Source organism: Triticum urartu, chromosome 4A, assembly GCF_056163025.1.
Source record: "Triticum urartu cultivar PI428250 chromosome 4A, HENAU_Tu73, whole genome shotgun sequence".
In the NCBI taxonomy this organism is placed as follows: domain Eukaryota; kingdom Viridiplantae; phylum Streptophyta; class Magnoliopsida; order Poales; family Poaceae; genus Triticum; species Triticum urartu.
The window spans coordinates 9,291,113-9,306,266 of NC_141876.1; the positions used below are offsets into that span (position 1 = coordinate 9,291,113).

Consider the following 15,154-nt stretch of genomic DNA (forward strand, 5'->3'; position numbering starts at 1 on the left):
CTCTACCCCGTTCCGAGACAGGATTTCGGCGGCGCCTCCCTGTTGTTCTCCGGATGCACATTCTCTCGGCATTTTGCCGAGACGTGTATTTGGAGAACATCGGGGAGGTGCTGCCGAAATTTTGTCTCGGAATGGGGTAGAGCATGGACAACGTACTCAATCTACACATTCTCGGGTGGGATTAGGACCCATCTTTACCTATTAGAGATGTAGGTGGATTAAATGTCGATTCTCGTCAACCTTGTAAAAAATAAAATATTGATGTGAGTAATTTAAATGAATCCTTAATTTTGTTGTGTGGCTTCCAATAAAGCAGAGATGGCAGATAATCAGTGGATGTATAGTGGGTTTTTCCGTCGGAATCAAGTAACAACAGAGTGGGTCGAGAAAACTGATGTGTTTTTGAAAGAGATATTCCGTAGTCCAATGAGGATGGTGCCAGAATGCCCGTGTGCCAGATGTAAGAGACGTATCCGCAGAGATAAGAGTGAGATGACTAAGCACCTTCGCACGCATGGATTTATGCCCAACTTTAATATGCCGATAAACTTTGCCCAGCGGGACTGTGGTAGAGAGGATGTGATACGACAACGCATCGCTGGTTATGAGGACGATGGGGTTAGAGACATGCTAGATGATGTCTTTGCTGCACAGCCGACACCTCCATCACATTCAGCGAATGAACCGGAGGAGCCGGAGGAAACCGCAAAGGCCTTCCTGGAAATCTTGGCCTCGTCAAAGAAACCTCTCTATGAGGGTGCCAAGCTGTCTGTGCTGGATGCCATCTCGCAACTGATGGCAGTCAAGGCTGAGTACGGCTGTAGCCGAGGTTGCTTCGAAGCATTTCTGGGAGTATGGGCTAACAGCCTGCCTGAGGGCCATGAACTGCCAAAAACCATGTACGGTACGAAGAAAATCATGAAGGCGCTCTCGATGGACTATGAGAAAATACATGTTTGTCCAAAGAATTGCCTTTTGTTTAGGCATGAGTATGCGGATGACAAGTACTGTAGGAAGTGCGGTTCCTCTCGGTATATTGAGGTGGTCGATAAGCATGGTCAGAAGCAGCAGCTAAAAATCCCTGTGAAGGTTCTTCGGTATCTTGATTTTATAAAAATACTGCAGCGCCTTTTCATCACCAAGGAGTCTGCCAAAATGATGAAGTGGCACAAGGAAGGGAAAAGGTACAATCCAAAAAAAATTGTACATCCATCAGGAGGTGAAGCATGGAAGTCATTCGATATAGAGTACCCGGAGGAAGCAGCCGAGGCTGGGAATGTCAGAATTGCTATAACATGTGATGGGTTCAATCCATATGGTATGTCGTCTAATCCATACAGCTGTTGGCCCGTATTTGTTATTCCGCTGAATCTCCCTCCCGGCGCCATAATGCAACGCAAGACCATGTTCCTGTCGCTTATAATTCCGGGGCCTGAATATCCGGGGAAGAATTTGAGTGTGTTTATGCAGCCGTTGGTGGATGATTTGCACCATTCTTGGTACTTCCCGAGGTTGACATACGACCGACATCTGCAGAAATATTTCTTGATGAAAGTTTGGCTACAATATTGCATGCATGACTTTCCCGGTTATGCCTTGTTCTGCGGATGGTGTACAAGTGGAAAGATGCCTTGCCCAGTGTGCATGCAGGCCTTGATTTTCATTTGGCTGAAGAAGGGTGGCAAGTATGTTGCATTTGACCTGCATCGACAGTTCCTCCCTCCAGACCATCCTGATAGGGAAGACAAGAAGAACTTCACAAAAGGCAAAGTTGTCCATGAAGTAAACGAGATTCCAACGTTTTCTGGTGCGGATGTGCTTGCTCAGTTGAAAGCTCTTAAGCCTGCCGGTGAGGGGAAAGGCAAAGCAAAGGCAAAGGCAAAGCCACAGGCGAAGACGAGGGCGAGGGCAAAGGAAAAAGTAAAGGGAAATTTTTTGAAGGATATGGTGAGACGCACAACTGGACTCACATTACCCCCTTCACGCAGCTTCCCTATTTTAAGGACCTCAAACTTCCATACAACATAGACGTGATGCACACCGAAAAGAATGTCGCAGAGTCCCTTTTTCACACGATCCTCAACATTCCTGATAAGACAAAGGATAATGTTAATGCTAGAGTTGATCAACAGAATATTTGTGATAGACCACGTCTACACATGCAGCCTCCCACAGGCAGTCGAAAATCTTGGTTCAAGCCAGATGCTGACTTCGTACTTAAAAAGGATCATAAGATGGAGACATTCAAGTGGCTGAAACACATCGTGAAGTTCACTGATGGTTATGCGTCGAATATAAGTAAGGGGGTCAATCTTTCAACGGGCAGAGTGACCGGGCTCAAGAGTCATGACTATCATGTATGGATTGAGCGGATTATGCCGGTGATGGTTCGGGGCTATGTTCCCGAGCGTGTCTGGCGTGTGCTTGCGGAGTTAAGCCATTTCTTCCGCACGCTTTGTGCTAAAGAAGTATGTCCTGAGAAGATAAAAGAAATGCATAAGAAGGCACCGGAGTTGATATGCAAGCTAGAGAAGATCTTCCCGCCAGGCTTCTTTACTCCGATGACACATCTCCTTTTGCACCTCCCGAACGAGGTATTGTTGGGGGGCCCTGTGCAGAATCGTTGGCAGTACGGCCCTGAGAGACAAAACAAGCATCTGAGACAGAAATGTGGAAACAAAGCTAAGATTGAAGCTTCCATAGCTGAGGCAGTTATCCTAGAGGAGGTGGCAGACCTCAGGACAGCCTACTATCCGGACCATGTTCCCACGTTGCACAATAAGGTGTCTCGATACAATACAGAAGAACCCAAGTATAAACCCAAGTTGCCTCTATTCATCGGGCAAGGTAGTAGGGCTGGATGCTCGAAATCTTATCTCATGCCACGAGATGAGTGGGAGGATGTCATGTTCTATATCTTGCACAACATCAAGGAAGTTGAGGATGAGTGGATGAGGTAATACCTTTGCACCATTCTTTTAGTCAATTCGTTATGTTCACTTTGCCTAGTTCTTATACCGCTTTTCTTATTGTAGTCGATTCGTTGAAGAAGAATGGACAGGAATGCTGCCTCCTTCTGAAGCGGAGGCACTTGCTCTTCTCCGAAAGGGTGCTGATGGAAGGAAAAATTTCGTTGCGTGGTTCATCGAGAAAGTAATTTTTCACACTTTCAATTAAACTCATGCACCCTATAATTTCAATTAAACTCATGCACCCTATAATTTCAATTAAACTTGTAGGGAAATGATCCGACCGAATCAATGGATGAAGAATTGAGATGGGTTTCCATGGGTTTTGATCCTGTCGTCATGACATGCGAAAAGTATGATGTGAATGGGTATCGCTTCCATACAGAGGAGCACCAGAACAGTCGGCCTGATCCCAAAACCATAAATACCGGAGTCTTCACTGAAGGAGATAATGAAGTAGATTACTACGGAAGGGTAGGAAAAATATACGAGCTTACATTCAAACGTGGCCGCGAACACCTAAGTCTCACTGTGTTCAAATGCCGATGGTTCGACCCCAAAAAGGGTCTGAGACATACGCCTTCTGTTGGTTTAGTTGAAGTTAAACCATCAACCGTCTATGCCGGAGCTGATCTCTTTATCGCCGCTACCCAGGCCACACAAGTATATTATCTGCCTTACCCATGCCAGAAAGAGTACCTAAAGGGTTGGGAAGTTGTGTTCAAGGTGTCGCCGCATGGTAAGCTACCGGACCCGAACGATGATGATTACTACAACATAAACCCCATGACATATGAGGGAGTGTTCTATCAAGAGGAACATGATGACGTGGTCCGAAACAACGAGGATGATGACTTGGGTTATGTTGACCTGGACCCAAACGACGACGACGCACGGATTGATGGTGAGGCAGTTGTGAATCAAAGAGACATAATTATGCTTGAAAAGTTAAATGAAGACGCTGACGATGAGGAAGAGCCTCCACCTCCGTCAGACAACGAAGAAGATATGCGTGATAGTGATGATGAGACCGGTCCACAAATAGATTACAATAGTGATGATTCATATGGGTTCTAGAAAATGTAAGTTCTTTTAATGATCATTACAATAGTATGCTTAATGTGCTCTTCTGGTATTAATGTTTTTCCTGTATGCTTGTTTAATTGATATCCTTACTAATTGTTTATTCTCTTCTCAATGCAGGTTTGCTAATCATGGGCAAGTCCAGCGGCGCTAGTTTCCTCAGTAAATTTAAAGGACTTACTCGGAGTGGACGAGCCCACAAGGTTCCCTCCCGACTACGCGAGGATGACACCTCACAGGGAGGTGGAGGGGTCGGGGGAGGAGACCCTAGAGGAGGAGGCGGTGGGGGGAGAGGCAACCGGGGCAAAAAACTCCGGGCCGTGTCTGAAATAGGAGGGTCTTCTTCGATGCCCTCCTATACAGAGGCACCTTCTGAGTCTGAGGAGGAGGAGTATGTTCCTGATGGGGAGGAGGAGGAGGCCGAGGAGGAGGGTGAGGAGGAGGAGGCCGAGGAGGATGGAGGGGAGGTTGATCCCGCGTTGTGGGGTGACTTGCCACCGGGTTCTTCGCAGGGGTGGCTGCGTGGTAATGCCGGACTACCTACACCACCTTCTATCGAGGAGCACAAGTGGCTCATTGAACCTGTGGGGACAGAGTAAGTGCCTCTCAATCATATTTTCAACACATGACAACATTTTCTTATTGTACACATGGCAATCATTTGATTCTTTTGCAAAAACTGGATCCTTCGCGGAAAGGGACGTAAACCGAACGGCCTTATCACTGTCCTGTTCAAGGAGTTTTGGCCTGGCCTATTCTGCCCGCGGCCAGACAGGGACCCGCAGCAGCGGGTTTTGGCCACGAGCTGGGCCCACTACGAGGCTTGCAGCAATGCGGAGTACGGGACGACCGCTAAGGCTGTGATCACCAAATTTTGGGTAAGTTCTCTTCTGAATCACTTGTCTTCAGTTTCGTCCATAGTTTATCATTGAATCACTCAACTCATGCCTTGTTTGCTTCTGGTTTATGCATGATTGCAGCAACTCTATAGAGTTCTTGACGAGCACAAGGCCAGAGCCGACGTGGTCTTGCTTGCGGCTGCGAAGAAGAAAGCTCATCAGTTGCAGTACGAGGTGCGCTGGGTTGCCGTCTCGCAGTACTACCACTACTACCTGCACCAAAAGATGACCAAAACTCAAGCGCAGAAGCTACGACTTACCTTGAGCAAGGAGCAGTTCATGATGGTAACTATTACTAACTTTTCATTGTTTCAAGCAGTCAACTATATGTTTCGTGCTCACATGTCATGTTTCCAAAATTTGCATAGGTTGTTCCTCGTTGGTGCTATGGAAGGCATGACGGATGGGCGAGTTTGGTGGATAGGTGGCTCGGTGCCGATGCAGAGTTTGCTGCCAAGAGCATCAAGGCCCGGGCTAACCGTGGAGACGACGGGACACACGGCCAAGGAAACAGGAACCACTGGGGCTTCAAGGCCATGAAGGTATATCTATGTGCATGATGCATTTTTGTTCTTCTTTACGTCATGTTCTTATGTATGGCTGACATCTATTTGACGTTGTAGGAGGACAAGTTGAAGAGGCCGCTCTCAGACATGGAGTCGTGGAAGCTGGCCCGCGAGCGGAGTCATCGCAAGGAGGGCGAGAGCCAGTACTACGGCAAGACCGAGGAGCACCTGGGGTCTTACATTCATCACTATCAGGAGTTGCATCTGGATGTTCCTGTTGCTGAGGTCGCCCAGTCTCAGATCGACGACATGGCGGTGGTGGCCATCCAGGGGAAGAAGAATGGCCGGTATCCGTGTTTCGACGGCTTGATCACTCCTTCGATCTCGTACACACAGCTTCGGGCTACCAACCAGAGCCAGTTAGAGAGTACGGGGCGTTCACAGACTCCCTTAGCCCGCCAGCATGCTGTAAGTACTTCCTCTTTATCTTTTTCTATCTTGCATTCTCAGTTTATTTTCAGCATTGCTCACTTAGAAACAACCTAAATTATGTAGGCATATAAGGAGTTTGTCGAGCATAGGAATCTCGATGTGCGGGAGTACTTGAAACGAGTGAAGGCAAACGATGATTACAACCGTCAGATGATGACGGTTAGTTTTGCCCTCTTAAAACCAAGCTAAATTTTTGCACTTTCATTCCTTCTGATCTTCTAGTTTGCTTGTTTAACTAACATTCAGGCTATGTTGGCGTCTTGGACTAACCGCACGGATCCACCACAAATGGGACACCCACCACCACCTGCGGGAGAACCCCCACACGTGCCCATGTTCGATGAATGGGTGGCACTAGGCAGTGATGGTCCGGTTAGTACATTTGCCTAACTACTAGCAAACTAGTTCTCGTTCATGAAACACTATCATATCATATTTACCGTTAGAATCTTTTCTGAAACATGTAGGGGACCGGTGGCTCGACTCCTGCTCCGTCGACCCCAGTCACTCCGATCTGGCAGAGTGGTGGTGGTCGCGATGGCGGTTTTGGCGGAGGTGGTGGTGGTGGTTTTGGCGGAGGTGGTGCTTTTGGCGGAGGTGGTGGTGGTTATGGCGGAGGTGGTGGTTTTGGCGGAGATGCTCTTGCTTGATGATTCCGTGCATGTGGCCATCGTGCCATGCCTTTCATATTCCTACTTTTATCATGTTTCATGTCTTGCACTATTTTTATGTTCATGAACTTCCGTCGATGATGATCTTTAGATGATGTGATGAACTTGAGTATGTTTAGATGATGATGGTGAACTTGAGTATGTTTAGATGAACTTGAGTATGTTTACATGATGAATTGTCATATTTCTGCATAATTTCATATTGTTCTGTTTTGGAATGCTGTCAAATGAATTGGAGAAGAGAAAACAGGGAAAAAAAACTATGCCTATGGCAAAGCCGTCGGCATATATACGCCCAGGAGTTACCAGGGCTTGCCACGTGGCACATCTATGCCTACAGCAAAGCCGTAGGCATATATGAAAATCTATGCCGACGGCTTTGCCGTAGGCATAGCCCTGCTGCCAGAGAAACCAGGAGCTGCCACGTGGCAGAGATATGCCGACGGCAAAGCCGTTGGCATAGATTCATCTATGCCTACGGCTTTGCTGTAGGCATAGCCCTGCGACGTGGCATTGCGTGATTCGTCAGCGCTTTTGCCACGTGGCAGAGATATGCCGATGGCAAAGCCGTCGGCATAGATTCATCTATGCCTACGGCTTTGCTGTAGGCATAGCCCTGCCACGTGGCATTGCGTGATTCGTCAGCGCTTTTGACGGCGCCGTCCGTTGCCGTCAGACAAAAAACACTGCCGACGACTATACTATGCCGACAGCTGACGTCAGGCCGTCGGCATAGGCCCCTATGCCGACGGCTATACTATGCCGATGGTCTGACAAGACTACGCTGACGACATCTACGCCGACGGGGCTATGCCGACGGCAGCCGTAGGCATAGATCTATGCCGACGGCCTAGGGGCCTATGCCGACGGCCCGTGGCCGTAGGCATAGCCCGCGAGTCCGGTAGTGGTTGGAAGTTATGGTTTAAAAAAAAACCAACCTTTGAGAAAGGAACACGCGTACAGCTGTAGCTTGCTTTTTCGTTTCAAAGAGGGGAACGTATATTTGTAGTTTTTTAAGCATACGCAAATAGTACAGTTGTAGCTGAGATCTCAAGCATACATACATATAGCTGTAGTGTCGTATCTCCTATCCTATGCTGCATCTGCAGCACAGGTATTACTATGACTGCTCAGTGTTTGTTTAGGTCAAGATCAGATTATCCACCCTAAACCCTACACTATATATCTATAGGTATCTGATATAGCGATTCCAATCAGTTACACTTTTGAGATATGCCGAGATCCTACTTGCGACATAGCCCTTGGTTAAACCAAAAGTCCTCTTTATGTGGTCTCGAGCGCGAGGACACTTTTCATGTGTTTTGCAGGTGCCCTCGGGCGGTGCATTTGTGGCGGACTATGGCGGAGGTGTGGAGTATACCGGACATCGAGTCAGTCCGGAACACCGGCCCGGAGTGGCTCCTGAACCTAATTGCAGAAAGCAATGAAGGGGACCGGCTGCGCCTGATTATGCTGCTGTGGAGATGTTGGCATGTGCGCAACGAGATCACTCATGACAAACCGGCGCCGCCTGTGGAGGTATCTCGCCGCTTTTTGCAGAGCTACGTAACCTCACTGCTCGGGATCCAGCAGTATTCACAGGGAGATTGGGACAAAGGGAAGATGACCATCCAACAAGAAGGTGCAGAGCAGCCTATATCGCAAGTGGGAGGTGTGCCACGAAGAGCACACAAATGGAGTCCCCACCCGCCAACTGGACGAAGCTGAATGCCGACGGCTCCTTTTCCCATGATGACGGGAGGGCTAGGACGGGAATGGTGCTCCGTGACTAGGAAGGGGCCATTATTTTCTCCGCGTGTCGCTCGCTATGGTCGTGCCCGGACCCTCTACATGCCGAGCTGGCTGGGTGCATGGAGGGCATAGCTTTGGCCCTCCAATGAACGGAGCTGCCGTTTATCGTCGAGTGCGATAGTCTACAGGTAGTGCAACTGATCAATGCCTCAGGACAAGACCGCTCACAGTACGCCATGGTGGTCTCGGAAGTGAAGCATCTTATGAGTGAAAGGGAGTGTCATGTTATTCATATTTCTCGAGAGCAGAATAATGTAAGCCATGCGTTGGCGAACTTTGGAAGGACGGAAGACCGTACTATGGTCTGGCTTCGCTCCGGCCCGGACAATATCCCTAGCTTGTGTAGGGAGGACCTTCTTGGCTCTTGAGTAATACAATCCCTTTTACCCCGCAAAAAAAAAAAACCAAAAGTCCTCTTGGCAGGAAACTCGGCCACGTTCTTAACGGTCTTGGTCTCCATGTCAACAGCAAGCACCCAAGCTGTGTGTCTCATTGTGGTGTAGTCAATCTTGGCGAGGAAGTAAACAATGGGATCATTCTGGAGGCTGAGGGTGGGCAGACCAACGTGTAGAGTCGACAAGGTTGGGTGGGCAGCCGTGGCACCAGAACCATCAACCTTTATATGGGCGGAATCGAGCTTGTAAACCATGCGCCAATCCTTGGGCGAGGGGTCGCTGGTATTTCCGAGGCTCCATGCTGCGACCTCCCAACGATGATGCTGCGAATTGGAGGAGCTGCTGTCGGGGTGAACGAACATCTCGACATACTTGATGGAGTTGTCCACGAGGGCAACGTCACGAAAGCCCTTGGCTCGCCATACCCCACGTGGGGGCCGGGCATGATGGGCGGTGGCAGCTTCAGGTAGGTGAGCTTGGGGCGTTTGGCAAGCACGTCGCAGAAGATGATGTCGTCCCAGAGATCCACCCAGGCGACGGTGCCTTTGGGGCCTCCGATGGAGAGCGTCTTGCTTGTGGAGTGGTCTTCTGGACACTATGCCTACGTCGAAATGGATGATGGATCGATTCGGAGATTATGTTGTCATCCATGTTGGGTAAAAACCTTCGTAGCCATCTGCTCCAACCACTTACACACCCCCTTGAACAATGGTTGGTACTCCGCACGTTGTAGCATAGACTACGTACGAAGCAAGTGCGTACAACGGAAAATAATTTGCAAAGAGAAGTATTTTTGTCATTAAAAACGAAATCATTTCTACGTAGCGAGAGCGACCATATTAAGGCATACGCTCGCACCCTTATTACCGTTTTGTACCTATTTAAAATGCTGTCCAACCAATGACCAAAAACATGGATGAAAATGGAGTGGAAACTTTTTGCTTTTCCGGACGAAAAATGGAAACGGAGAGGAACATGAAAACGAAAATGAAAATTTGCAAAACAGAAATGGAAATGAATTTTTTTCATTATTTCCTGTCAATTTGCTAACAGAAAAAAGGTTGATAGTTTGTACACAAGGTTATTCACCTAGATGTTCTCTACACACAGAAAAAGAATATGAAACACTATCTGGTTACTAATCTTGCTATTTGTTCTAAGCAATTTGAATTATATACTGGTAAAGCAAGGTCTACTTATTTTTAGCAACGTAGGTTTTGCCAGTAAGAAACACTTGCAAATGTATGTCTCTTGTATTTATAAATATATGCTCTAGGAGATCATGTACTTAAATGTTATTTGATCTGCTATTTTTGGTATTATCTCATTGCAGTAGCATATAGTTTAGAACTTTGCAACCTCTCTCCACATGGTGCCCTTGCCAGAAAAAAATGTGTGTAATGCTTGCGTTTTAAATCCAGCTTGGAAGGATTAAGTTTCAAAGTAAATTACTGAACAAAACATTGCTATTTGATTAAGCTTAGTAAATGATATTCAATTAACCTGATGTAACTAGGGTAATCTTCTTCGCACACTCCTCAAAGATAAAACTTGTGCTGGCATGGTAAGTGCAAATCCGTTTATTATGTTTCCTACTTCTGAAAGAAAATTGATTTGTACTTTTAGTTTTATAGCTCTGGGTGCGAGCAAGGTTAGAAGGAATTTTTAATCCTAACAAAAATCTGGTAACTTATCAAATAAACCTCAACTATTTATTCATCAATTTATTCAGTTTGTGTACATACATATGATCCTCATGATTTTAGGCTCTCAATAATATATCAACTGATGAAGGTAATGGCTCTTTACACTTTGTGAATTAATCAGGAAGTTAATCTGGATATTTGAATCAATTAACTCTTATGATGACAACAGTGGCGAAGCTAGCAGCAAGTTACGCCTAGGGCCGAGCTAGCTTGAACGATGCCAATGGATGACAATGAACATGTCATTTATAAGCAGTACTATGCAAACATACATGCACCTTTTATGTTTATTAAGACTGTACATACATTACACTTACACGACTGGTGCTCTGTGGAATGTCTCAATGACACACACACACAGTGATGCACTAAAATGTGGTTTTGAGCCATTGGGTAAGGCGATTGTGATTTTGCTCCTGTTACAACGCACGAGTTCTTTTGTTAGTGATTAATGACAAAAAGAAAAAAAGAAGACCACAAACATGTAAGATTAGCAATGAAAATTTAGCTACGGCCGTCCCTGAACTCTTGCGGCATTGCCAATGGGTATTCGCTATATTGTATGGGCCATCCCTCCTTGTATGTGTACCTCAGATGTGTGCCTACAAAACGACCAGAGAGTAGACTGATCGAGACGAGGTGACTCACAAATACAGAAGAATATGCTTGTGCACTATCACAACACAAAAGCAGTCGTTCAGAATAATATATCAACTTTACTTTCCGGGAATTTGACTTGACCAGCTTACTTTACTAGTAAAGTAGTATGCCTTTGCTTCTGATCAACCTTACGAAATGGATCAACTAGAAATGAAACGGAACATGGGCTTGTGGCCCGGAAACAAGGAGCATTTTTTTCCGAAGAAAGTAGAGCCATAGAAACTGAGTTATGAGAAAGTTGAATTCCAGAACAAACTACACGGAGCTGGAAAGGACAGTCTCGGAGAGGAAGAAGCAACATACTCACTCCATACTAGCATCAAAAGACAGACAACTGTGATCTGGTAACATCCTCTGTTTAAAGCCGAACATTACATGCGTCTACCGGGTCCCATTAATATGGGACCCATGCCACACCGAAATTGGCGCCGGGGGGAGTCTGATCCCAGGATCAGATCTTCCTCATGCATATGGACGAAAATGCATTACGCACCTGACCATATATATGTTTCCGTCATTCCGTGTTCAGTTAATTAAGGTCCCCGTCAGCCAACCAATGGCTACCCCGACGGCGGCGGCAAAGAGAAGGACATGCAGTGGCCACCGGCTCCTCCCGCCTACGGCTACCCCGACGACGGCGGCGGCGGCGAGCGGCCGCCCTTCGTCCTCATCGATCCACGCGCCTACTTCGCCGACCGCAAGAACGCCACCACCGCCGTCATCGATATGGTGGCCGGGGCCCCCAATCTCAGGGGCCGACTCCAGGTCACTTTCTGCGCCGTCGCCCCGCCGCACGTTTCCTACTTCTGCGTCCACGCCTCCCACATGGACCACACCGAGTTCCCCGTCGCGCCCTACATCCTGACCACCGAGACTGACGGCGGCCTCGTCCTCCTACGCGTCGCCACCGCCGACCCCGACTATCCGACTGATCACTTGCGTCCCTAAAATTGCCAATACTTCGTCTACGACGCCCTCGCCCGCAAACTTCACCAACTCCCGCAACCCGGCTTCCAACACCGACTCAGCCCTCTCTCGCTCGCCATCATGCGCAAGCCCAGCAAAAAAAGCTCCAAAAACACCAGCAAGCACGTCAGCCTACGGCCCCATGTACATGGAGGGGCCGAGGCCGAGGCCGACTTCGTCGTTGCCGCACAATCCTACATTTTCTGGGGTAAAGAATCTCCTCACCTCTGCATCTATGACTCTGCTATCAAGACCTGGAGCAACAAGCCGGTGATGATGGGTTCATCATATCCAGAAATCCACCTCCCGAGCAAGACACTCACCATCCGAGGAAGCAATGGCACCGTGGCTTGGGTGGATCTCTGGCGCAACATCGTCTTCTGTGACGTTCTCGCCAAACGCCCCAAGCTTCGCTACCTGAAGCTGCCTTCCGAACCCGGCGAGGGGGATTTCAATCCAAGGTCTGTTCGCGACATTGCGGTCTTTGGCAACACCATCAAGTATGTTGCCATGCTGCTTCAGCCCGACAACACAAGCTCCTCTAAGGTCCCCTCCTGTCGTTGGACGACCACAGCATGGAGCATCAAGAAGGCCCGTCGGTCCTGGCACATGGAATGCAAGCTCGATTCCAACCATATAAAGGTTGATGCGGCTGGTACCGTCGCTACCTTCCCTTCCTTGTCGTCTGTTTGCGTTGGCCTCCCCACACTCAGCCTGCAGAATGATGCCATTGTTTACTTCCTCGCCAAGATTGACTTCAGCCCAAGGCAACACACAGCGTGGGTGCTTGCTGTTGACATGAAGAACAAGACTGCTGAGCAAGTGGTGGAGTTCCCTGCTCAGAGGACTTATTGTGTAGCCGAGGGCTACGACGCAAGTAGGATCTCTGCATATCTCCAACCCGTGCCAGGTAACTCACTGTAACCCCTGCCTTGCTGTCTGTTACTTCCAACGATACATGCTAAACTACCAGATTCATGCATGTTCTTCTTTTCTTGGTGGAGTGGGTGACGGCAGCATCATTTCACACACATTGACAGTGTGGGGTTTAGGGTGGATAAATCCACCGAAATAAGATACCATAGGTCATAATACTATCCATTAAGTCAAATGCCAGCAAATTCTTTTAGGGGGAGGGGGTTGCTAACTGTGAATTTCTCACCACAGCCATTCACACTTATCTTGTGACATGTAGGAGTAGTAATTCATTTATAGGGCGAGCGTTGCACATGCCTATCAAGTTTGGGCTTTTTCAGTAGTCTTTCAGCATGGAGAGTAATTAATGCTTGTGTTAGCGCTGGTTATTTGTGGACCATTTCTTCTTTCCCAAACTATTACTGAAGACATGTGGAATTTGACATGCCAGGTACACAGCAAATGCCTAAACGACCAGGGGTGCCGTTGATGAAATGACCTAGCAAGAAGCATGCTAAAGATGTTGAAGATCCTAAAGAAGACGACGCCATGATGATTGTTTCTTCATGAGGTTGCATGGATGGATTAGTGGAGGGGGTAGTGGATTATCATGCCTGCTGGTCTGCCCCTTCCTTTGCCTGTCTTTTATTTATTTTAGGATTATTATGGCCCTCTAGACCCTGTTCTGGAGTTCATTTCTTCATTGTCTCACCGCCTACTCTACCCGGCTTGTCTATTATACAAGCTGTATTATTAAAACTCTGTATGAACTATATGTATTATGTCGGTTGTAGTACCCACCTTCTGTTTTCTGTTGCCCGCGGTTGTCTTCTGTTAAGATCATAACTTGTGGAAAGTTGGGTCGGTATTACGGACCTCTAGACCCTGTTCTTGAGTTCCTTTCTTCATTGTCTGGAGACCCTGTTCTAGACATGTCGGTGACGCAAAATTTCCATCTGGGTGGGTGCGGAATTTATCAAAATTTTGAGCTATGCAGGAAGTGTTTATTGTGATATCAGATTTATTTGTTTGTGCTTGCAACCTGTCATTTTTCTGTCAGAATTGGTTAGCTGCTTTCTTATTTTCTTGGCGTGTGCTAGGAGTCAGCCCGGCTGTGGCTGGGGGCTTGGGATTTGACTTGAGTCATCCTCTGTTTGTTTGTGCTTTCAATTGCGATGTTGTCTGTAATATCCTTATTGTTAATTTTATTTTCAAAAGAAACAGAAGCTAAACAGACAATTGCTTAACTATTTTTGTGCTAGATCCGTAAATCAATTTGCCTAGTCCTGGTTTATCACGGGCTGCAACTCGATATGTTCGAATAGATGCTGATTTATCTCAACCAATTTGATTCAATCGAAATATTTCAACACAGAGTATTTTCCCCTATGCGTAGCGTAACCAGTTCCCTTCAAGACGCAGGTAGCCCAAGCACTGATAGCGTCGAAGATCCTGGCAGGAATGTTCTGGCTGATGCAATTCTTACCTCTCGCATATCGATCCAGAAAATTTGTTGTGTTGTCTCACAGTTTAGCAACTTCAAACGCGGGCTTGTCACCGAGACTGGATTCGGGGAACTCATGCATTGAAAATAACACACAAGCTCAATTTGAAGTTCAGTTCTTCACTGATGGTCAGAGTAGACCCTGAGCAATGCATCTTAGCACTAGATCAAACTAGGAAAATACCAATCACCGACCAAGAAATAAATGGCGCTTTTGGTCTGCCCCAAGAGTAGGATTATTCCTCCAGGACATACAGACCTATCTGAAGTATGCATAGAGATCTACAGATTGGCCTCAAGCATTAGTACAAAAGGGGTACACAGCCTGAAGGCCGCTGAATTCATAGTATCGAAGCCATTAGACGAGAATTCAAGCAGAGTTGATTGTGAATGCTTTAAGATAGCATTTGTAATTTTACCGTTCGGTCATGTCCTAAACCCTTGTGCCAAGCACGACTACACGAGCGTTGACTATTGGGCAACACGTTGTGCCGGCAGAGATAAAATTTATTTCTTGGGCACTACTACATTTGTAATTTTCTGACTATAGAGATCTACAGATTGGCCTCAAGCATT

At 47.2% G+C, this 15,154-nt stretch overlaps 2 protein-coding genes across 2 annotated transcripts; both read left to right on the plus strand.

Moving 5' to 3' along the window:
- Positions 1-2,033: 2,033 nt before the first annotated feature.
- LOC147974375 (uncharacterized) lies at positions 2,034-2,975 on the plus strand. The gene has a single exon (XM_087520024.1). It carries the CDS (start codon positions 2,034-2,036, stop codon positions 2,958-2,960), a length of 927 nt encoding a protein of 308 aa, XP_087376150.1. The 3' UTR covers positions 2,961-2,975.
- Positions 2,976-3,245: 270 nt separating this feature from the next.
- LOC147974376 (uncharacterized) lies at positions 3,246-4,170 on the plus strand. Its single transcript, XM_087519460.1, has one exon. It carries the CDS (start codon positions 3,261-3,263, stop codon positions 4,044-4,046), a length of 786 nt encoding a protein of 261 aa, XP_087375586.1. The 5' UTR covers positions 3,246-3,260; the 3' UTR covers positions 4,047-4,170.
- Positions 4,171-15,154: the final 10,984 nt, after the last annotated feature.